The sequence below is a fragment of the Microcaecilia unicolor genome, chromosome 3 (genome assembly GCF_901765095.1).
Source record: "Microcaecilia unicolor chromosome 3, aMicUni1.1, whole genome shotgun sequence".
In the NCBI taxonomy this organism is placed as follows: Eukaryota; Metazoa; Chordata; class Amphibia; order Gymnophiona; family Siphonopidae; genus Microcaecilia; species Microcaecilia unicolor.
Genome location: NC_044033.1, coordinates 502531379 through 502554021, shown reverse-complemented (window position 1 = coordinate 502554021; position 22643 = coordinate 502531379). Strand labels below are relative to the sequence as shown.

General features: G+C 43.4%; 1 protein-coding gene across 1 annotated transcript in view; it reads right to left on the bottom strand.

The window, feature by feature from the left end:
- The window catches only part of BACH2 (BTB domain and CNC homolog 2), a 522926-nt gene that overhangs the window by 39677 nt on the left and 460606 nt on the right, over positions 1-22643 (bottom strand). The window contains exon 4 of the mRNA XM_030195639.1: positions 13733-15271. Within this exon, the coding sequence (XP_030051499.1) occupies positions 13733-15271 (1539 nt within the window). The remainder of the gene's footprint in view (positions 1-13732; positions 15272-22643) is intronic.

The following is a 22643-nucleotide window of genomic DNA, read 5'->3' as shown; positions in this document are numbered from 1 at the left end:
GCCCCCTAGGGTGCCCGGTTGGTGTCCTGGCATGTCAGGGGGACCAGTGCACTACAAATGCTGGCTCCTCCCATGACCAAAGGGCTTGGATTTGGTCGTTTCTGAGATGGTGTCCTTAGTTTCCATTATTGCCAAAAATAAGAAACGACCAAGTCTAAGGACGACCATCTCTGGGGACGACCTAAATGTCAAGATTTGGGCATCCCCGACCGTATTATCAAAACGAAAGATGGACACCCATCTTGTTTCGATAATACGGGTTTCCCCGCCCCTACGTCAGGACATCCTGCAAGGACGTCCTCAGGAAAACTTGGGCACCCCTTTCGATTATGCCCCGCCACATGCTCTGTAATCTTAGATGCAGATGACTGGGCTTATTTCAAAGAAAGAATGAGAAAAAACATAAGCGATGGAAGGGTTCTTGGATGTCCTGGTGGGGGTATATAGCATAAGAACATAAAGAACATAAGTATTGCCATACTGGGATAGACCGAAGGTCCATCAAGCCAAGTATGTTGTTTCCAACAGTGGTCAATCCAGGTCATAAGTACCTGGCAAGATCCCAGAATAGTAAAATAGATTTTATGCTGCTTATCCTAGAAATAAGCAGTGGATTTTCCTAGTCCATCTTAATAATGGCTTATGGACTTTTCTTTTAGGAAATTATCCAAACCTTTTTTAAACCCAGCTAAGCTAACTGCTTTTATCATATTCTCTGGCAATGAATTCCAGAGTTGAATTACACATTGAGTGAAAAAGTATTTTCTCTGGTTTGTTTTAAATTTACTATTTAGTAGCTTCATTGCATGCCCCCTAGTCCTAGTATTTTTGGAAAGAGTAAACAAGCGATTCACATCTACCTGTTCCACTCCACTCAGTATTTTATAGACCTCTACCATATCTCCCGTCGTCAGCCACCTCTTCTCCAAGCTGAAGAGCCCCAGCTGCTTCAGCCTTTCCTCATAGGAACGTTGTCCCATCCCCCTTTATCATTTTCATCGCTGTTCTCTGTATCTTTTCTAATTCTACTATACCTTTTTGAGATGCGGTGACCAGAATTGTACATGGTATTCGGTGTGGTTGCACCATGGAGTAATATGAAGGCATTATAACATTCTCATTTTTGTTTTCCATTCCTTTCCTAATAATTCCTAACATTCGATTTGCTTTCTTAGCTGCCACTGCACACTGAGCAGAGGGTTTCAACGTATCATTAACGATGATACCTAGATCTTTTACATGGGCAAGTGACTCCTAATGAGAAACCTTGCATCACGTAAGGAACCTTGCAAAATAATAAAGAAAACTCCAAAAAAACTGTATCTGTGCCTGCCAAGTCCAGCTCCGGGAAAGGGCCAGTTGTAATCAGTTACTTCTATAAAGCCTCCCAAATCAATGCCAAGTTGGCTTCAGCACTGTTTATATCAGCTGTGCCCATGTGTACATGTTGGCTCACTGTTGAGTATTGGGAGAGGGGGAGGGGGGGAAGATGAGAGCAAAGTGCAGGTTACAATGTCAGTTTAACTCTCAAAAGTAAGGGAAAGGTCAATTTGATTGGTACATTTGTTTTCTCTTCACCGTCAGCACTGTATAATACAAATGTAGGCTCCTGTAACAAATTTCTTAGTACATGATAACTACTGTACGGGTCAAAATAAAAACAGGAGGACTCTGCACACCTGAATCATTTTTGGCAGTGGCGTACCCAGGCCGAGGCAGTGGGGGCGGTCCGCCTCGGGTGCATGCTGTAGGAGGGGTGCAGGGAGCAGCCGTGCGGCCGTCGGCTCCGCTGGTTCCCTGCTCCCTCTGCTGTTACTTCCTGTTCCGGGGCAGAGGGAGCAGAGGAGCTGACAGCCGTGTGGCTGCTCCCAGCACCCCAGCAGGTAAGAAGAGTGACCCCCGGGGGGGGGGGGGGGTGCACAGTGGCAATCTGCCTTGGGTGACAGCCAACCAAAGAATGCCACTGGTTTTTGGTTTTTCCCGAAGCTTTTTGGGGGATTCATGTTCCCTTCCCCAGCCTTCTGCTGCTATTAGCCAATGCACTGTAGTGATGTCACTCTAGTTGAGAGGTGCAGACTGCGGTTATTTATTTATTTGTTACATTTGTATCCCACATTTTCCCACCTATTCGCAGGCTCAATGTGGCTTACATGGTACCGTGGAGGTGTTAGCCAACTCCGGTGATGAAACAAATACAAAGTGATGTTATGGTCGAATAAGATTCATGTGTTACAGACACATTAGAGAATCATAGAGAGGGGAGTTATATAGGGTTCATTACGGGCTTTGGTTTTGTTGTGTCGCATGGTTCAGGCGCTTAGGTTGGGTCGGTAGGGTATGCCTTGTCGAACAGGTTGGTCTTTAGTGATTTCCGGAAGTTAAGGTGGTCATACATTGTTTTCACGGCTTTTGGTAGTGCATTCCACAATTGTGTACTGATGTAGGAGAAGCTGGATGCGTAAGTTGATTTGTACTTCCAGGAACCCGGAGCGATGTGAAGAAACAGAAGCTATCTGTCGAGCACTCCCTCTGGATAGGTGTATTCCTGTTAACGTTTTGTGACAATAGAGCATGAAAATACTAAGAAATAGCTCTGAGATGTTACTATGGAAGTTTTCTTTAGACTAATGAGGAATCTGTATCATAGTCTCTAACAAAAGTATCTTTTGAGATCTATGGCAGTCTGTGATCACAAAGTTGGGTATAAGTGATTACAGGATTTCTGAAGTCTTGTTTCCTCCATTTGTATATTGTTTAGCACATTCTATCTTGCTTGTTTGTGTTTAGTATTGTATTTTATAACAACCTAATGTGCTGGATGTTTTTGTATGTAATTTCCTGGTCTGATTGACTGGTTTGTTTTTTTACTGTGATGCGCATTGAACTTTTAGCTAATTGCAGAATGTAAATGCAAACGTAATGTAATCTAAAGTTGATACCGTGTTTCCCCGAAAATAAGACACTGTCTTATATTAATTTTTGCCCCAAAAATGCACTAGGTCTTATTTTCAGGGGCTGTCTTATTTTTCAGGGAAACGTTGGGGTTGGATCGGGGTTGGCCCGCCTGCCCTCCGTCGCTCCCGGAACTAACCTTAAACGCCTCCCTTCACCTTCGCAGCAAGCAGCAGCAGGGTAGGCCACTCCTTCCTTCCGTGTCCCGCCCTCACCTGACGTAACATCCGCGAGGGCAGGGCACGGAAGGAAGGAGAGGTCTGCCCTGCTGCTGCTTGCTGCGAAGGTGAAAGGAGGCGTTTAAGGTTAGTTCCGGGAGCGACGGAGGGTGGGTGGAGGGGGGGGGCCCGGCGACCTCGGATGGGGGGGGGGGGCGGCCTTGTCTGGCTCTCGGCGGCCCTGCTTTCAAACAAAAATTTGCTAGGTCTTACTTTCGGGGGAGGCCTTATATCTACCAATTCAGGAAAACCTCTACTAAGTCTTATTTTCGGGGGATGTCTTACTTTCGGGGAAACAGGGTAGTTCAAAGAGTAGTTGGTGTTTTAAAGAAATGTAGTTGTTTTAATAGGGATAGTTTTAGTACAATCCTTGGTTTTATCACAGATTGATTATGGTAATGTTTTGTATGGGGGTTGTGCCACTATGGTAAGGAAGAGATTGCAAACTTTTCAAAACGTAGCTGCTGAGTTAATCCTTTTTAAACTAGAGATGATAGAGTGACCCCCACTCCATGTTGACTTGCATTGGTTGCTTGTAGAGGTTAGGAGAATCTTTAAGTTGCGTACCCTGGTTTTCTATTATTGTATGGAGCAACACTAGAATACCTGTATGGATGGATTCTGTTCTCTAATTTTGGGAAGCAGAGACTGGGCAGAAACTACCTTAATCTGACTTACTCTTCTCCTAGAGGGGTTCATACAGCTGCTTTACCTTGACAGCAAAATGGTGGAATTCTATTCCAGCTCAAATTTGTTCTATCCCTTGCTATAGGATGTTTCGTAAGGCTTTAATGACTCGGGAATAAGCAGACGATGCTTCAGATGGTTTAAAAGTTTATGATGGGAGAAATGAGACTCGACACAGCTGTGTTTTGGCCGAGAAGGCCTGCATCAGGAGTCTCTTGGATTCTACAGAATCATCCACTTGGAATGTTCTTTGTAGTTAGTATGGAAAAACGATAAGCAAAACGCTTTGTGTGCCAAAACAATCAAAGGTATCTATGGAAGCAATTTGCGAAGCGCAATCACAAGCTCATACGAGCTACTAAACTCCGAGATATTCAATCATTCCAAATGGATAATTGTATAGAATCCAAGAGACTCTTGATTCAGGCCTTGAAGGCCGAAACATAGCAGTGTTGAGTCTCGTTTATCTCATCTGCTTATTCCTGAGTCATCTTTGCTGTTTTGCTGCATATTTTATATCCTTCTGTGTATACATCGTAAGGCTTTAAAACATACCTTTTTGAAAACTATGTAATGGATAAACTTTGAAGGAGAAGGTATATTTGGGTTTTCTATCATAATTTTTAACTGTCTGTAATTCCTGGATTGTCCCAGTCTCTTTTCTACTTTATAAATTGTACAGTTACTCCTTTGGGTATGTTGCGATCTGCAAGAAATAAAAGTACAGTTAAGTTAGGGGGCAGCATTACTCTCTGAGCTCCTCAGAGTGATAAAATAAAAAGAACTCGAGAAAGTCCGCCCAAACTCTGAGGAGAATGAAACCCCTGCTCTCAGATATTCCTGTTAGACTACTAACAAACTAGGAGAGACCCCTTTTCACTGACAGGACCTTCCTTTAAGAATTAGCAGTGAAGGAAGTCTGCTCTGGTAAAGATTCCGAGACTGCAGCTACTTCAGAAGGATACCCAAGATGGCCACTCTTCCCGCGCTTATTCCCATGACCTGTGGGTTTGCACTTTTTTTTTTTGTCTAAAAGGTAGCTGGTAGGTTGGGTCCTGGTTTATTTCACTGTTGGCACTTGAAGAGAGGCTGCCGGGACCAAAATACAGAGTGACCATGTTGAGCATGGGCCCTCAGGGGCTCAGTTCAAAATGCACTCAAGGATTGTCCTCAGATGCGCGGGCAATGCTACTATGTAAGCCTGCGGCTTTGGCCTACATGATGTATGGTAATGTATATGTTTAATTGAGATGTATTATATATATGTACAATTATTTGTAAGATGAGTTTTATGTTCTATGGTTTTATTGATGCTTTAGATATCAATGTTTGCCCATGATGAAGAATTAGCCGAAACATGGCTGCATCAAGGTTTTTTTTTCCACTCAAATGAAAAGATCATTACCATACTGTTGTATCTTATGATTCATATATAAGAGTCATAGGGTCCAATAATCAGACTGTGGGAGGTAGCCGAGCTGCCTGCCACAGTCAGTGTGAACCCAGATATTCAATGCCAGGCCATTTCCGGTAACTGGAACTGAATATCCGGTTTATTTATGGCCAGTTCCACCAGCCAAGCTGATATTCAGTCTGGCCAGTTAAGTTGGAACCGTACAAAGATATACGTGTTATTCACATTGCTGCCAAGCTCACACTGAAAATCGGCAGATTTTATTATTATTATTTTTTTGTTACATTTGTACCCCGCGCTTCCCACTCATGGCAGGCTCAATGCGGCTTACATGGGGCAATGGAGGGTTAAGTGACTTGCCCAGAGTCACAAGGAGCTGCCTGTGCCTGAAGTGGGAATCGAACTCAGTTCCTCAGGACCAAAGTCCACCACCCTAACCACTAGGCCACTCCTCATAGCTGGTTATATAGGTTATCCTACTTTAGACAGTTTCTCTTATGAATTTGTTAACAGTGGGTGTAGCAAATCAGCTGAAAGATTGTGACTTGAGACCTGCACCCAGACATCATTAGACAGAAGCTGGTGTGAGATGGAAGTAAAGTTTCTCTTTAGTTCTTGTAAAATGCATCAATTCTAACATGTTTGGATTTTGATATATGGTTGTCATTCTTTCTCCATATGTCTTGACATATGATTCTTTGTATTGTACATTACTTTGTTCAATGTTTAAAAGTCAATAAAAATTTTAAACATAAAACATAAAATCTGTTTTGAGGTTCTGGGATCTTGCCAGGTACTTGTGACCTGGATTAGCTACTGTTGGAAACAGGATACTGGGCTTGATGGACTTTCGGTCTGTCCCAGTACGACAACACTTAATGTTCTTATGTCTTTTAAGTGCCACCAAACATATGTGCATTGTAGACCTGCATGTAAACATTTAGCCATTCTGAGGAAGGACAATTTTTCAGCCAGCCAGTTTATTTAGGTAAATCACTTTGAACACTAATGGGTTGATATCTAGGTGAAACATTCAATACCTCTATGGCAGTGGTATTCAACCAGTGTGTCCCCAAGAGGTGGGAGGTGTGTCCCATGAAATAATCATAACTGGTCCCTATTTCTTATTCTTGACTATCTTGCTGCCATCAGTCCCAAATAGAAATGCTACAGGTCTGCTGTCCATATGCTCTTATTGCTACTTAGTTTTAGAGTATTTGAAGGGTTTTGTGTTACTTCACAGTATCTCCTATGGGATTTGCGTTAAAAGACGTACGAGGAGAGACTTGCTGAACTAAACATGTATACTCCAGAGGAAAGGAGAAACAGGGGTGATATGATACAGACTTTCAAATATTTGAAAGGTATTAATCCGCAAATGAACCTTTTCCGGAGATGCGAAGGCGGTAGAACGAGAGGACATGAAATGAGATTGAAGGGGGGCAGACTCAAGAAAAATGTCAGGAAGTATTTTTTCACGGAGAGAGTAGTGGATGCTTGGAATGCCCTCCCGCGGGTGGTGGTGGAAATGAAAATGGTAACGGAATTCAAACATGCATGGGATAAGCATGAAGGAATCATCTGCAGAAGGAATAGATCCTCAGGAGCTTAGTCGAGATCGGGTGGCAGAGCCGGTGGTGGGAGGCAGGGATAGTAATGGGCAGATTTATCCGATCTGTGCCAGAGCCGGTGGCGGGAGGTGGGGCTGGTGGTTGGGAGGCGGGGATAGTGCTGGGAAGAGCACAGGTACAAATCAAAGTAGGGTATACACAAAAAGTAGCACATATGAGTTGTCTTGTTGGGCAGACTGGATGGACCGTGCAGGTCTTTTTCTGCCGTCATCTACTATGTTACTATGTCACAGTAAAGGGATTTTATGTTGCTGTTACTGAAGTGACACCAGAATTTGAAAATGCATTTGTTCTATATGACAAGCTGTATAGACTCAAGAATGGATAAAAGTATATTGATAATATGGCTATCATCTATTTGCCTATTGTACAATCTCATATGGAAAAACTGCATGCAACTCATCAGTCCCAGATTTCTCATCAATAAAGTAAAAAAAATTTAATACCTATTTGTTTTATGAACTGTTATTAAAATTAAAGTAAATTCTGTTTAAGAATATTTTATATTTATATATTTCCCTTGCATCGTTTTTAACAATGAAATATTTAAGAGGTTTTCTTTTCCTCAGCTGTGAATTTTAGGGGCCCTTTTACTAAGATGCACTAATGGATTTAGAATGTGCTAAATGCTAAGAAGCCCATGGATATAAAACGGGCTTCTTAACAATCAGCATGCATTAATCATTGGCGCATGCTAAACTCGTTAGCGCACCTTAGTTAAAGGACCCCTTAGCATTCAGTGTGTCACATACATGAACATTGTCTGCCAGGTGTATCACAACAGAAGAAAGGTTGAGAACCTACTACTACTATTACTACTTATCATTTCTATAGCGCTACTAGACGTACGCAGCGCTGTACACTTGAACATGAAGAGACAGTCCCTGCTCGACAGAGCTTACAATCTAATTAGGACAGACAAACAGGACAAACAAGAGATAAGGGAATCTTAAAGTGAGGTTGATAAAATAAGGGTTCTGAACAAGTGAATAAGGGTTAGGAGTTAAAAGCAGCATCAAAAAGGTGGGCTTTTAGCTTAGATTTGAAGACGGCCAGAGATGGAGCTTGACGTACCGGCTCAGGAAGTCTATTCCAGGCATATGGTGCAGCTCTGCTCTATAGAAATGGGAAAAAAAGGCCAACATATGGAAAGTGGTGTGTATTAATGCCTTCGTATGGGAAATAAAAAGTTCTGGATCGAGTAACTGTGATGACTTCGATTTTATGGTGGGCACAGAGATGTGGTTCATGGAAAACATGACAGGGATATAGGTATACTGAACTATAATCTATTCAGGAAGGACGGAGTAGGAAGAGTGGTGTCATATGTTAAAAATAATATTAAAAGCGACAGAATTGGAGGGGATGGCAAATGTATTTAGACGCATAAGTGGACAAAGATTTAATTGAAAGCATTCAAAATATAGGTATGAAAGGGGAAGTACTGTTAATAGGTGATATTAGTATGCCAGATGTTGATCCCTTTTGCTGGGTTGTCTAGAAGGAGAACTATTCCAGCATGTGGTAATGGAATGCAGCCATATTGGATTTAGTGCTTACGAAAGGGAAGAGCGTTTCTGATGTTATAGTGGACTAGGAAAAAATGCCCGTTTCTGAGCGGAATGAAACGGGCGCTAGCAAGGGGCCCCCTCCCTCAGTCCCTCGAAGCTACTTGCCTTGTTCGCTGTGGGCCGTTTCTGTCTTCGAGTGTCAACAGCTCCGCCCTCGACGTCATGACGTTTTGACGCGTCATGACGTTTTGACGCGAGGGCGGTGCAGACACTCCAGGGCACACCAGATATCTCGGGCGCCTCAACTTCCGTGGAGGCTTCAGAACGTTGGGGTTGCCTTTTATATATATAGATGATCATGTGGCATCCACTGATTACTGGATGGTGTGGCTAAAAATTAAGAAAGGCATGGAGAGAGTTTATTCAAAAGTGAAGGTTCTAGACTTAAAAAAAAATCAACTTTGTTGAGATTGGGGAAATGGCTCAAGGAGTTGTTAGCTGGATGGGAACATCTGGGAGAAGTGAAAAAGCAACGGAGCTATTTTTAACGGCAATAAAACTTTTTATAAGGAAAGTAAATAAACGTAAGAGAAAAAGAAAGCTGCTTCATTTCTCAAAAGTAGTAGCTGAAAGGGTAAGGAAAAAGAAGTTAACCTTTATAAACTACAAGAGGTTGGAGGAAGAGGAAGACAGGCAACAACATCTGGAAAAGCTAAGAGAAGCTGGTGAAGTAGTCAAGAAAGAAAAGATGCAAACGGAAGAAAAATAGCCAAACGGTAAAATGGAGGGATGAGACATTTTTTATGGATATGTTAGTGATAGGAGGAAATGCAAACATGGCATTGTGAGACTCAAGGGGGAAGGGAAAGAAGATGTAGAAGTTGATAAGGATAAACTAGAATTGCTTAACAAATATTTGTTCCCAGATGAAGGGACAGGAGTAGGACTGCAGAAGGCCAACACAAATAGGAACCAATTTCAGAAGACTATGTTCATGAGGAGCTAGCTAAACTAAAAGTGGAGAAAGTGATGGGGCTGAATGGCATACATCTGAGGATACAGAAGGAACTTAGGGAAATTCTGGAGGCTTGGCTGTCTGACCTTTTCAATACTTCTCCAGAGTCAGGAGTGGTCCCAGAGGACCGGAGAAGAGTAGATGTACTCCTTCTCCAAAAAAGTGGAAATAAGGAGGAAGTTCGTTTCTAAAGGGTTCTGGAATCAAATGTATTGCAGGATTCGAGGCAGCACTTGTCAGACAAGTCTCATTAATTTCTTTGACTGAATGACCAGAGAGCATGAGATGCGGTATAATTAAATTTTACCAAAGACTTTTTGACACAGTTCTGCATGGATGGTTTCTAAATAAACTGAGTGTCTTCGGTATGGGCTCTTTAGTGACTGACTGGGTTAGGAATTGGTTGAGTGGAAGGCAACAAAGTGTTGTAGTAAATGGAGCTCACTCTGAGGAGGAAAGAGGAAAGGGACAGTACCAGTGGTGTGCCACAAGGATTGGCACTGGACCGGTTATTTATATCATTTTTGTAAGTAATATTGCTGAAGGGCTGTCTGGTAAGGTTTGTCTCTTTGCGGATGCTACCAAAATCTGCAATAGGGTAGACAACATTGATGGTGTGGATAGAAGGAAGGACCTAGTGAATCTTGAAGAATGGTCTGGAATTCGGCAGTGAAGTTTTAATGCTAAAGAAAATATGTAGGGTTATGAATTTGGCTACAAAATCCTGAGTGAACGGTACGGTTTAGGGGGAGAAGAACTTTTGTGCACAAAAGAGGAGCTGGACTTCAGTGTGATCATATGTGGTGATCTTGAATTGGCCAAACAGGTAGAAAAGGCGATGGCGAAAGCTAGAAGGATGCTTGGATGCATAGGGAGAGGAATGGCCAGTAGGAAAAAGGTGGTGATGATGCCCCCTCTGTATAAGACTCTGATGAGACCTCATTTAGAATATTGTGTACAATTTTGGAGACTGCACTTTCAAAAAGATATAAACAGAGGACGGCTACTAAAATGGCCAGTGGTCTTCACCATAAAGCGTATGGGGATAGGCTTAAAGATCTTAATATGGAAGGAAGGTGGAAGGTGGGAGAGGGGAGATACAGATATTTACATTTCTATGTGGTATAAATGCACAGGAGGTCAGTCTCTTTCAACTGAAAGGAAGCTCTGGAATGAAGAGCATAAGTCGAAAGTGAAGGGGGGGGGGGGCAGACTCAGGAGTAACCCAAGTAAATACTTCTTCATGGAAAGGGTGGTGAATTTGTGGGATGGCCAACTGGTGGAGGTGGTGGAAATAAAGACTGTATCTGAATTCAAGCAAGCTGAGGACCAAGTACGTAGGATCTCTGAGAGGAAGGTTAGTAGATGGCATGGATGGGTAGCCTGGATAGGCCATTTGCTCTTTGTCTGTTTTCATTTTCTGTGGGGCCCCTTTGTGGTTTATTTATTTGCTATACTGCACAAAACCGACAAGTGGAACAAGGCAGTGTAATTTAAAAATTACAAAACGTATTGGAAAAGGAGCTACAATTCAATTCATAGGACAGAAAGGGATAGTCTAGGATAGGAAGGACAGTAGATACAATGAAGAACAAACAGATTTTTCACAAGAACAAACATGCATCTCGATGGACTCAAAGACACAAGGCTTAAAGCACATCACACTGGACGCCAAAAGCTTGAGAAAACAGCCATGTTTTATTTGGGCAAGGATAGCTCGCTACGAATGGATAGAGGAGCCCTAGGAGCCAGGAAAAAGAAGTCACAATTAGCACATGCTAAATGCTAAGAAGCCCATTTTATACTTATGGACTTCTTAGCATTTAGCATGCGCTAATTCCGTTAGTGCTCGCTAAGCTTTAGTAAAAGAGCCTCTATGCGTGTTAATCGCACTGGCTGGTTGATCCCTGGATTTTCAGTGGCATGTAACTGGATAGTGCTGCTGAAAATCCAGGCACTATCTGGTTAGAGCCCTGGTGGGATCTGGATGAAGCTGGGATTTACCGGTTTGCGGGCAATTTTCAGATTGCTAACCAAATAAATGCCAGGATAAAGCTGGGACGGCAAAAGGCCTGTCCTAACTTTATTTTGCCAGTTATTCGGGCACCAGTCTGAATATTGGCTGGCACCTCAACCCAACTTGATTGAATTTTACCTTCCCTATCCCAACACAACATTTTGTACTAATCCCGTACCGGAATTGGCGAATGCCTTCACGGTATTACGTAAGCCACATTGAGCCTGCAAATGTGTGGGAAAATGTGGGATACAAATGTAACAAACAAATAAATAAATAAATAAATAAATAAATAAATAAAGTCTGGTGGCCAGACAAAAACCAGACACTCAATGCTGGCACCCGGATTATGCCTGGGTCATATTCTACCCATAACGGTCAGCTCCTTTAAGACTATCCACTGCTGCGGGCTGAGAATTGGCCCCAAAAAGGTTTTCATATTATTTTCATGCTCTGTTTCTCCTATGACTGTATCCAGATACCCTTTGCTTGTTTGAGGACGGTGCTAATCTGTGCAGCAGAAGCTGTCTGTTCAGCTTGATGGATAGGGGGTCTGAGCAGAGGAAGCCAGGTCAAAACAGGACCGCCCTGATCCTCCTTGTCACAGGCAGGACCTAGGATCAGCAGTCAACTGCTAGCATGGCACCACGAACATCCCATCCCTCTTTTTTTTATGATAAGAACTAATGGAAAAGCTTGATTTTTCTCCTTCAGCAAACAGTGTTGTAAAATAATAACACATTTTATTTCAGACCACGTTTCTTGTTACTAGAAAATAGTCACGCCTTCCTTTTTCCTACAGGGAACAGGCCAATCCTTTCTCCAGTGTGCAGCATGCAGGCCGTGCTGTAGGGAGGACCATTTGAGGTCTTTTTGTAATGAGGATGCACAGCTATAAAGTAAAAAGTACATGTGTAAAGTGTTATTTTTACAGGGTGATCGACAGCCTCTTATGTCATCTGCAGGAGAGACTGGACAGCATTACTTAGATATGCACTGTCTGCTTAACAGGGGCGTAGCCAGACCTCACAGTGGGAGGGGGCCAGAGCCCAAGGTGGGAGAGCACATTTTGGTCTGCCGCCCCCGCCCCCCCCCGCCGCCTTGCCACCCTGCCACTCCCCACCCACTGCCGAAGCAAATACCTTGGCTGGCGAGGGTCCCCAACCCCCGCCAGCTGAAGCCTTGTCCAGCACCGGTCTCCTGCTCTGTCTTCCCTTCACGTCCAAGAAAACAGCAAGGCAAACGATCTGCAAACTCCAAGATGGAAGACAAAAAAGCAGATCAGTAAAAAAATATTTTATTAAATGACAACCAAATATTCAAATCAGCCCGACACTGGCCGTGTTTCGCCCAACTGGGCTGCGTCAGGGGCTACACAATGTTCTTTAAAAGTCGAGATGACAAACGTACGGAAGTCTGAAATCATGAATCTTCCTAAATACAGTAAAAAAAACAGCATAAAACGAATGAATCATAAAAGATAGTGACGTGAATTCTAGAATTGTGAAGGCGCAGGACGGTACTCACGTCACTATCTTTTATGATTCATTCGGTTTATGATGTTTTTTACTGTATTTTGGAAGATTCATGATTTCAGACTTCCGTACATTTGTCATCTCGACTTTTAAAGAACATTGTGTAGCCCCTGACGCAGCCCAGTTGGGCAAAACACGGCCAGTGTCGGGCTGATTTGAATATTTGGTTGTCATTTAATAAAATATTTTTTTTACTGATCTGCTTTTTTGTCTTTCCTTCTCCTCATGTCCTGCACGCTCCTTTTAGTGAAATTGAGAACGCTTAGTTTCACTAAAAGGAGCGTGCCGGAGGTGAGGGGAAGACAGAGCAGGGCAGGCAATGCAGCGGCGCCAGAGACCGGCACTGAATAAGGCTTCAGCTGGCGGGGATTGGGGATCCCCACCAGCAAAACCAGGGGCCCAGAGGAAATTTGGGAGGGGCCCAGGGCCCCCAATGGCCCCATGTAGCTATGCTACTGCTGCTTAAGTAATTAAAACAACCAACAAAAAACAAACAGATATTCTTGCAACTGGAATTACAAATCTGAAACAATCCTATCTAGAGGACTTCCGATTACAAAAAAAAAAAAAAAGTATTTCAGATGCTCTCTTTTAACTGTAATTTACAGAATCATTTGAGGAGATAGATAGATGCTATTATTTGTCTCTGTAAAAAAAAAGCTTGTAAAACACTACGGGAGAAAAGCTACAGGGCAAGCATTTCCCAATGACCTGTGTGCACGTAAACCATACTTTAAATCTGAATGTCCTACCTCAGGCCCCTGATCCCGCACAGGACACGACTCACTGTCTGCTTCGGAGAACGATCCGGATTCGTCACTGGAGTTTGTCCCGTACGACTGTTCGCATTTGATTTGGGGTCTCACTTGGCTGTAGATGGTGTCTCCCATCACGCCCGGCTCCTGGTGGTCAGCAGTCAGGAATCTGGGTCCTTGGGAGCAGGGGGAGGAGGAGAATTCACAGAGAGGGAGGCTGCAGGGAGAGCCGCCACTTCCATCCTCTGCGTACGAGTAAGAGGAACACGAGCTAGACGTTCTGGTTCGGGTCTCCAGAGGCGGGGAGCGAGGGCAAACTTTAATTGGAACAGGGCAGCTGGTGTTAGGTCGCATCCTCCCTGGCAAGTGCTCAGAGGTCAGTCCACTGTGGGAGTAGGTCTGTGAATTCGGAAGTGACTGGCTGGCTCCCGCCCTTAGACCTTTTGGCACGTGCTCTGAAAACTCTTTGTCCAAACTGTTCATGCCGGGATAGGACTGCACCGGAGTGCTTATTTGGTCACAAGCACTTGATGAGAATATCACACTCCTCCTGTCCAGTTCACCTTCCTGCTTACAGCTAGGCTCAAAGCCAGGCCCCCCAAGAGGCGAATCCACCGTGAAACTGGAAGCATCCATCTGAGGTGCATGGGACTGTCCATAGTTCCCACCGAAAGGGCTGTAATCAGCATTGTGGTCACCCTGAGTTGCCCCCTTGTCCGTAGGGCATGCTGGACTCCTGACAATATGCTGCTGGGAGGGAGCAGGCGAGCCAGCTAACCCTACGTCTTTCGTTCTGCTGAAAAAAGACCTTAAGCAGGAAGGGGAGGACCCGCTTTTTGAGCCATCCACACAAATAGGGCTGGCCAGCTTCCTGTCCATTTCAGTGTCCCCTTCTTTCTCCCTGACGTCAGTTTCATCGCCAGACAAGCACAGCGTGATGTTATCTTCCTCATTGTCCTCATTCCGCGGCTCACTCTTGATCTGCGATAGTGCAAGTCCTGATTTGAGGCCGTTGTCGGAACTCTCTCCACTGAATGTGCTTGCAAAACCTGAGGTACGTATGTGTGATGTGTTGGAGACATTCTTGGTACATGCAATCTGGTATTTTTTGTATCTTGGGTACCGCGTCACCGCGTCTTTGTCCAGATTGTCCCTGCAGTCCCTTTGCGTGTCCGAGTGGGGCAACGTGGCTTCCTTGCATGCCGCCCTGCCGCTGGTCTCGGAGTCAAAGGGTGCTTGGTGCACCCTTTCCCGGGGGCACAATATCTTTGAGGTCTCGGACTCCATGGTCTCATCCTCCCCGTCCGAGTTCTCTCCGTCGTGCATTCTCTGGCAGGGGGCCTCCATCTTGCACCGGAACAAGCCATCTTGACTGTTGAGGAGCTGGGTTTGGAGGAAGCGAAAACAGGAGTCCTCCAGGTTGTGCATGCGCAGGAATTCGGCACATCGGATGACCTCTTGGATGTTCTCCCTGCTGAGTAACAGCTTGGCAGTGTAGGCGAACTGCAACAAAGGGCCAAACCCCCTGGCCGTGACCTGCAAAAGACAAATAAATATGTGAACAAACAAACAGATACAAGGAAATTGCCAGCATTACCGTCAGTACTATTATTGTCCTAGGTCCCTCAAGTGTAATTAAAGAACTTGACAGCTCTCGTGCTCATAAATAAACAGTGTTAAGCAGTAGCTAATCTTTATGAGCTAGTGGTGAATCTGTGCCCAGCAATTAACCCTGCCCCTCTACCGTGTGTCATCCATGGGATTACAGGCTGAAGGCAATAGCAGTCAGACTGAGTGATCTGGCAAGAGACACCTCAGAGGGGAAGTGCCCAGTGAAGAGAGATCATTAAAGAGGGTCCTGTAAAATACTGCAACCCCCTTCCCACTGAATAAATTACACTCTGTCCTGCTGCTTGTCTAACAAAAGGCTAAGTATACTGCTTAAGTTCCGCTCAGTGCACGGTGGCAGCTAAGAACGCAAATAGAATGTTAGGTATTATTAGGAAAGGAATGGAAAACAAAAATGAGGACATTATAATGCCTTTGTATCGCTCCGTGGTGCGACCGCACCTCAAATATTGTGTTCAATTCTGCTCACTGCATCTCAAAAAAGATACAGTGGAATTAGAAAAGGTACAGAGAAGGGCGACGAAATTGATAAAGGGGATGGGATGACTTCCCTATGAGGAAAGGCTAAAGCGGCTAGGGCTCTTCAGCTTGGAGAAAAGACGGCTGAGGGGAGATATGATAGAGGTCTATAAAATAATGAGTGGAGTTGAACAGGTAGACGTGAATCGCTTGTTTACTCTTTCCAAAAATACTAGGCCTAGGGCATGCAATGAAGCTACAAATTAGTAAATTTAAAATGAATTGGAGAAAATATTTCTTCACTCAATGTGTAATTAAACTCTGGAATTCGTTAGCAGAGAATGTAGTAAAAGCAGCTTAGTGAAATTTTAAAAAAAGGTTTGGATGGCTTCTTAAAAGAAAAGTCCATAAACCGTTATTAAAATGGACTTGGGGAAAATCCACTGCTTATATCTAGGATAAGCAGCATAAAGTGTATTGTACTGTTTTGGGATCTTGCCAGGTACTTGTATCCTGGATTGGCCACTGCTGGAAATACGATGCTGGGCTTGATGGACCTTCGGTCTATCCCAGTATGGCAATACTTATGTACTTATGGGATCATCAAGGCTGTTTTAGAAAGCTTATGCCTATGTATGAGCTATTTAATAAAGAAAAGTAAGCACTCCTTAGTGTAATTCGCTTAACTGTGTCTACATTGTAGGCATGGGACCTTAGAGCTGGTGTAAATGTCCACACCTATATTGTGCAAGTCTGCATATGATTTACAGTAGTTTATAATCTATGTGTGAACTTGTACACTTTTCCCACTGTCTACCCATGTGCACACCCACCATTAAAGTAAGCACTGTCACGTCAGAAATCCAAAGGAGATGCACGAGATGATAAGCACAGCTCAGGAGAGGGACCTTGGGTTGATGGTGTCTGAGGATCTCAAGGTGACAAAACAATGTGACAATGCGGTGGCCTGCAGCCAGAAGGATGCTAGACTGCATAGACAGGGGTTTAACCAGCAGAAGAAAGGAGGTGTTGATGCTCCTGTACAAGTCAGTGAAGCCCCATTTGGAGTATTGTGCTAGTTTTGGAGGCCGCGTCTTGCTAAGGATGTAAAAAGGCTTGAAGCGGTTCAGAGAAAGGTGATGAAAATGGTGTGGGGTTTGCACCAGAAGACACATGAGGAGAGACTTGATGACTCGAAGATGTATACTGTGGAGGAAAGGAGAGACAGGGGTGATATGATACAGACATTCAAATATTTGAAAGGTATTAATAAACAAACAAAGCTTTTCCAGAGGGGGGAAGTGGTAGAACTAGAGGACATGAATTGAGGTTGCAAGATGGCCGACTCAGGAGTAACGCCAGGAAGTACTTTATCACAGATAGGGGGTGGGGGGGAGGGGGGTAGACACCTGGAATGCTCTCCCACGGGAGGTGCTGAAGATGAAAATGGTAACAGAATTTGAAAATGTGTGGGATAAACACAAAGGAACCCTGTGTGGAAAGAATGGAACCAAACAAGCTTAGCAGTGCTTAGGTGGCAACGCGAGTAATTGAGAAGCAAAGCCTGTGCCGGGTACATTTCTGTGGCTGTGGTGTACCTGGCATATTTGACACCCAGGGCAGATCATTTGTTAAACATCCCTCTCTCTATATGCAGTGGTGTGCTGGAGCAGGCTCTCACAGGCTCGCAAGAGCCGGTTGTTAAGTTTTTAAGAATTTTGGGAGCCGGTTGTTAAAGTAGGGCCCTCCATGTCTACGTTAACAACTGGCTCCCAAAATGTGGGCTTGGGCCCCCTGCTGAATTATCTTTTACTTTGCTGGTGAGGATGCTGAGCCCTGCCAGCCAAGTAAATAGACTACTGCTGCTCCCCGCTCCTTGTTTCCAGCTCTGGGCAGCAGGCTGGGACTTCTCCAGCATGTGAGAGAAGTTCCAGCATGCTGCTCAGAGCAAGACGTTGGGAGTGGTGGCAGTCCATTTATTGGCTGCCAGCAAAGGTATGCCTAGCGTGCCCGCACGAAGGGAGGGAGGAGAGAGAGGTAAGTGTTGCTCTCCCCCCCCCCCCCCCCCCGGCCCTTTCAACTGCAGAGCTGGCTACGTCCGGAGAAAGAGCCTGTTGTTAAAAATTTACCAGCACACCCCTGTCTATATGACATTATTTTCAGTAATAATCATGAAATGAAATGAATAATTATAATGGTCAGAAAAGAAACAAAGACATTACCGCATACTGTGAAGTAATACAAAACACTAGAAATGTCACTCAAGTCTCTCTCCCCCTCCATCTAGCATTTGCATATTCTCTGGCCCCTTCCATTCAGCCTCAGCTCTGCCTCCTTCTATACAGTGTCTGTCCTCTTTCCCATCCTCCATCCAGTACCTGTCCCATCTCTCCTACCTTCCACTCTAGCATCTACCTCTTCTCTCTCCCCTTCTCACAGTATCTTCCTCTTCCCTCTGCCTTGCCCTGATATCCCCGCTGCTGCCTATCCTTCTCCAGACCGGCAACAGAAGCAGTGGCAAAATAAGCTAAAAACCAACGTAGGTTCGCACCCTACATACATGCAAGCTGCTGGGTTTTGCCCCCCCCTTGACATCTTCCTGTTCTGGGGTAGAACCTGCAGCCGCAGGTATGTAGAGCGCAGCCCCTGTTGATTTTTTTAGCTTGTTTCGTTGCTGCTACTGGTCTGGAGAAGCACCTCAAATATTGTGTAAAATTCTGGTCACCGCATTTCAAAAAAGATATAGTGGAATTAGAGAAGGTACAGAGAAGGACGACAAAAATGATAAAGGGGATGGGACGACTTCCCTATGAGGAAAGGCTAAAGCAGCTAGAGCTATTCAGCTTGGAGAAGAGATGGCTGAGGAGAGATATATTGACTCGCCGTGAACAGTTCTGGATCTTCAAATTACAGAGAGTCCTTTGGGGCTGAATGAAAACATTGAATGGAATTCTATGATAAAATCTATTCAGTGAAGTTTAACGGAATGATAACTCGCCCCCCTCAAAAAGTCTTTCAAATATCATCTACCAGTATGTTTATATATATCTAGAAATGCCTTTTCTTATTTACGTTATTGAATACTAGCCTGGTAACCTGATACCAGTGCCTGCCGAAATACGGTGCAGGTATTCTGTAAGTTATACACCTAAGTGGGAGCCCTGCCTATGTCCCGCTCTGCTCCACCCCTGTGCAGGCCCCCTTGTAAATACGCACTATGGACCAGATTCTATAAATGGCGTCAAAAAATGCTTAGTGCTAGTCTATATAAGCTGTGCCTAAATTTAGGCGCGGTTTATAGAATAGGGCATAGGACCTGGCAACGCATCTACATTTAGGCCTGGCCATTTACGCCACTGAAAACATGTAGACACGTTCCCCCCCAATTCTACAACGACACGCATAAATTTCTGTAAGGTCCCTGACACGCCCACACTCCTGCCTGTGGCCACACCCCCTTTTCAGCTACACGTGTTAGAATTTACATGCGCCTCTTTTTAGAATACGCTTAATAAGAAGCGCGTGTAAATTCTCTTCGAAAAGATATATCACTAAGATCAACACGTGTAACTGCACAATCTCTAATATAGATAGGAATGTCTTATAAAGTCTTTTGCTGTAATACAACCATGTACTTCACCACCATGTAACCCAAACTCTCTATAAACCAAATGTATACTTTCTATTCTCTATTTCCAATATCCACAATGTTTTTGAATGTTTTCACTTATATACACTGTCAGCTAGCACATTTGCTTATTTCCGATCTGACAAAGAAGGGCAACTTTCGAAAGCTAATCAAGAAATGTATTAAGTTATGTTCAATAAAAAAGGTATCATCTTATTTTCTTTTCCATGTTTTATTTTGTTTGATTTCTATAGATTCTACATGGAATGTTGCTATTCCACTAGCAACATTCCATGTAGAAGTCGGCCCTTGTAGATCACCAATGTGGCCGCGCAGGCTTCTGCTTCTGTGAGTCTGACGTCCTGCACGTACGTGCAGGACGTCAGACTCACAGAAACAGAAGCCTGCGCAGCCTTCTACATGGAATGTTGCTAGAGGAATAGCAACATTCCATGTAGAATGTCCAATAGTAGCAACATTCCATGTAGAATCTCCAATGGTATCTATTTTACTGTCATAGTAATGCTTGAATGTTTTCACTTATATACACTGTCAGCTAGCACATTTGCTTATTTCCGATCTGAGGAAGAAGGGCAACCTTCGAAAGCTAATCAAGAAATGTATTAAGTTATGTTCAATAAAAAAGGTATCATCTTATTTTCTTTTCCATGTTTTATTTTGTTTGATTTCTATAGATTCTACATGGAATGTTGCTATTCCACTAGCAACATTCCATGTAGAAGTCGGCCCTTGTAGATCACCAATGTGGCCGCGCAGGCTTCTGCGCAGCCTTCTACATGGAATGTTGCTAGTGGAATAGCAACATTCCATGTAGAATGTCCAATAGTAGCAACATTCCATGTAGAATCTCCAATGGTATCTATTTTACTGTCATAGTAATGCTTGAATGTTTTCACTTATATACACTGTCAGCTAGCACATTTGCTTATTTCCGATCTGAGGAAGAAGGGCAACCTTCGAAAGCTAATCAAGAAATGTATTAAGTTATGTTCAATAAAAAAGGTATCATCTTATTTTCTTTTCCATGTTTTATTTTGTTTGATTTCTATAGATTCTACATGGAATGTTGCTATTCCACTAGCAACATTCCATGTAGAAGTCGGCCCTTGTAGATCACCAATGTGGCCGCGCAGGCTTCTGCGCAGCCTTCTACATGGAATGTTGCTAGTGGAATAGCAACATTCCATGTAGAATGTCCAATAGTAGCAACATTCCATGTAGAATCTCCAATGGTATCTATTTTACTGTCATAGTAATGCTTGAATGTTTTCACTTATATACACTGTCAGCTAGCACATTTGCTTATTTCCGATCTGAGGAAGAAGGGCAACCTTCGAAAGCTAATCAAGAAATGTATTAAGTTATGTTCAATAAAAAGGTATCATCTTATTTTCTTTTCCATGTTTTATTTTGTTTGATTTCTATAGATTCTACATGGAATGTTGCTATTCCACTAGCAACATTCCATGTAGAAGTCGGCCCTTGCGGATCACCAATGTGGCCGCGCAGGCTTCTGCGCAGCCTTCTACATGGAATGTTGCTAGTGGAATAGCAACATTCCATGTAGAATGTCCAATAGTAGCAACATTCCATGTAGAATCTCCAATGGTATCTATTTTACTGTCATAGTAATGCTTGAATGTTTTCACTTATATACACTGTCAGCTAGCACATTTGCTTATTTCCGATCTGAGGAAGAAGGGCAACCTTCGAAAGCTAATCAAGAAACGTATTAAGTTATGTTCAATAAAAAAGGTATCATCTTATTTTCTTTTCCATGTTTTATTTTGTTTGATTTCTATAGATTCTACATGGAATGTTGCTATTCCACTAGCAACATTCCATGTAGAAGTCGGCCCTTGTAGATCACCAATGTGGCCGCGCAGGCTTCTGCTTCTGTGAGTCTGACGTCCTGCACGTACGTGCAGGACGTCAGACTCACAGAAACAGAAGCCTGCGCAGCCTTCTACATGGAATGTTGCTAGAGGAATAGCAACATTCCATGTAGAATGTCCAATAGTAGCAACATTCCATGTAGAATCTCCAATGGTATCTATTTTACTGTCATAGTAATGCTTGAATGTTTTCACTTATATACACTGTCAGCTAGCACATTTGCTTATTTCCGATCTGACGAAGAAGGGCAACCTTCGAAAGCTAATCAAGAAATGTATTAAGTTATGTCCAATAAAAAAGGTATCATCTTATTTTCTTTTCCATGTTTTATTTTGTTTGATTTCTATTGATAACCTTAAGAGTGGACTAACACGGCTACCACACTCCTCTACTCAATATCCACAATGAATTGTAAGCCACATTGAGCCTGCAAAGAGGTGGGATAATGTGGGATACAAATGCAATAAAATAAAATAAAGAAAGAAATTATTGACAATTAGTGATGATTATTGGTTGTGATCGACCAATTATCATCACTGACTGGCTCATTATTCAATTGAAGTGCGTGCGTAAATTGGGCGCACCCTCAATTTAATGTGCGCTACTCGCCGTGTCTTATATAGAATCCAGGGGAATGTGAATTAAGCGGGTAGATGCAGAGCAGCTCTCACATGGATATGTGTGTTCTTATGTTCTAAGTGCTAGTACTTTAAACACAGTAACATAGTAGATGACGGCAGAAAAAGACCTGCATGGTCCATCCAGTCTGCCCAACAAGATAAACTCATATGTGCTACTTTATTTGTATACCTGACCTTGCTTTATCCTTGATCAATGGCTTATTTCAGTCAAATTTATATAAGGTACCCTAGGTGTATACAGTATATAGTTCTCAGGTACCCAGCTAAAACTCTAGTAGACCAATTCTTCAATCAAAAAATTTCACATATATATTCTTCAAATCCACACCTTAAACTTTTACATTTACTTTCTTTAACTTTTTATGTAGTGACCTCAGCGGTGCTCATCGCCAACAAAAGTTTTTTTGGCAGTGTAAACAGCAACCACTCTCTTCATCGGTTCACTTAATTGTATTGTTGGTGCTGCCATCTGTTGGTGAATACTGGAAGTGGAGGCATTACTTTTCATTTAACCCTCATATCTACCAGTGCAGTGCACTTATCAGCTTTGCTATAGACCAGCATTCCCCTGATGTGACGGATGCTGTTCCTGATGCTTGGAGTGGCTTTTATGTGACTGCCAATGGCTTGAATG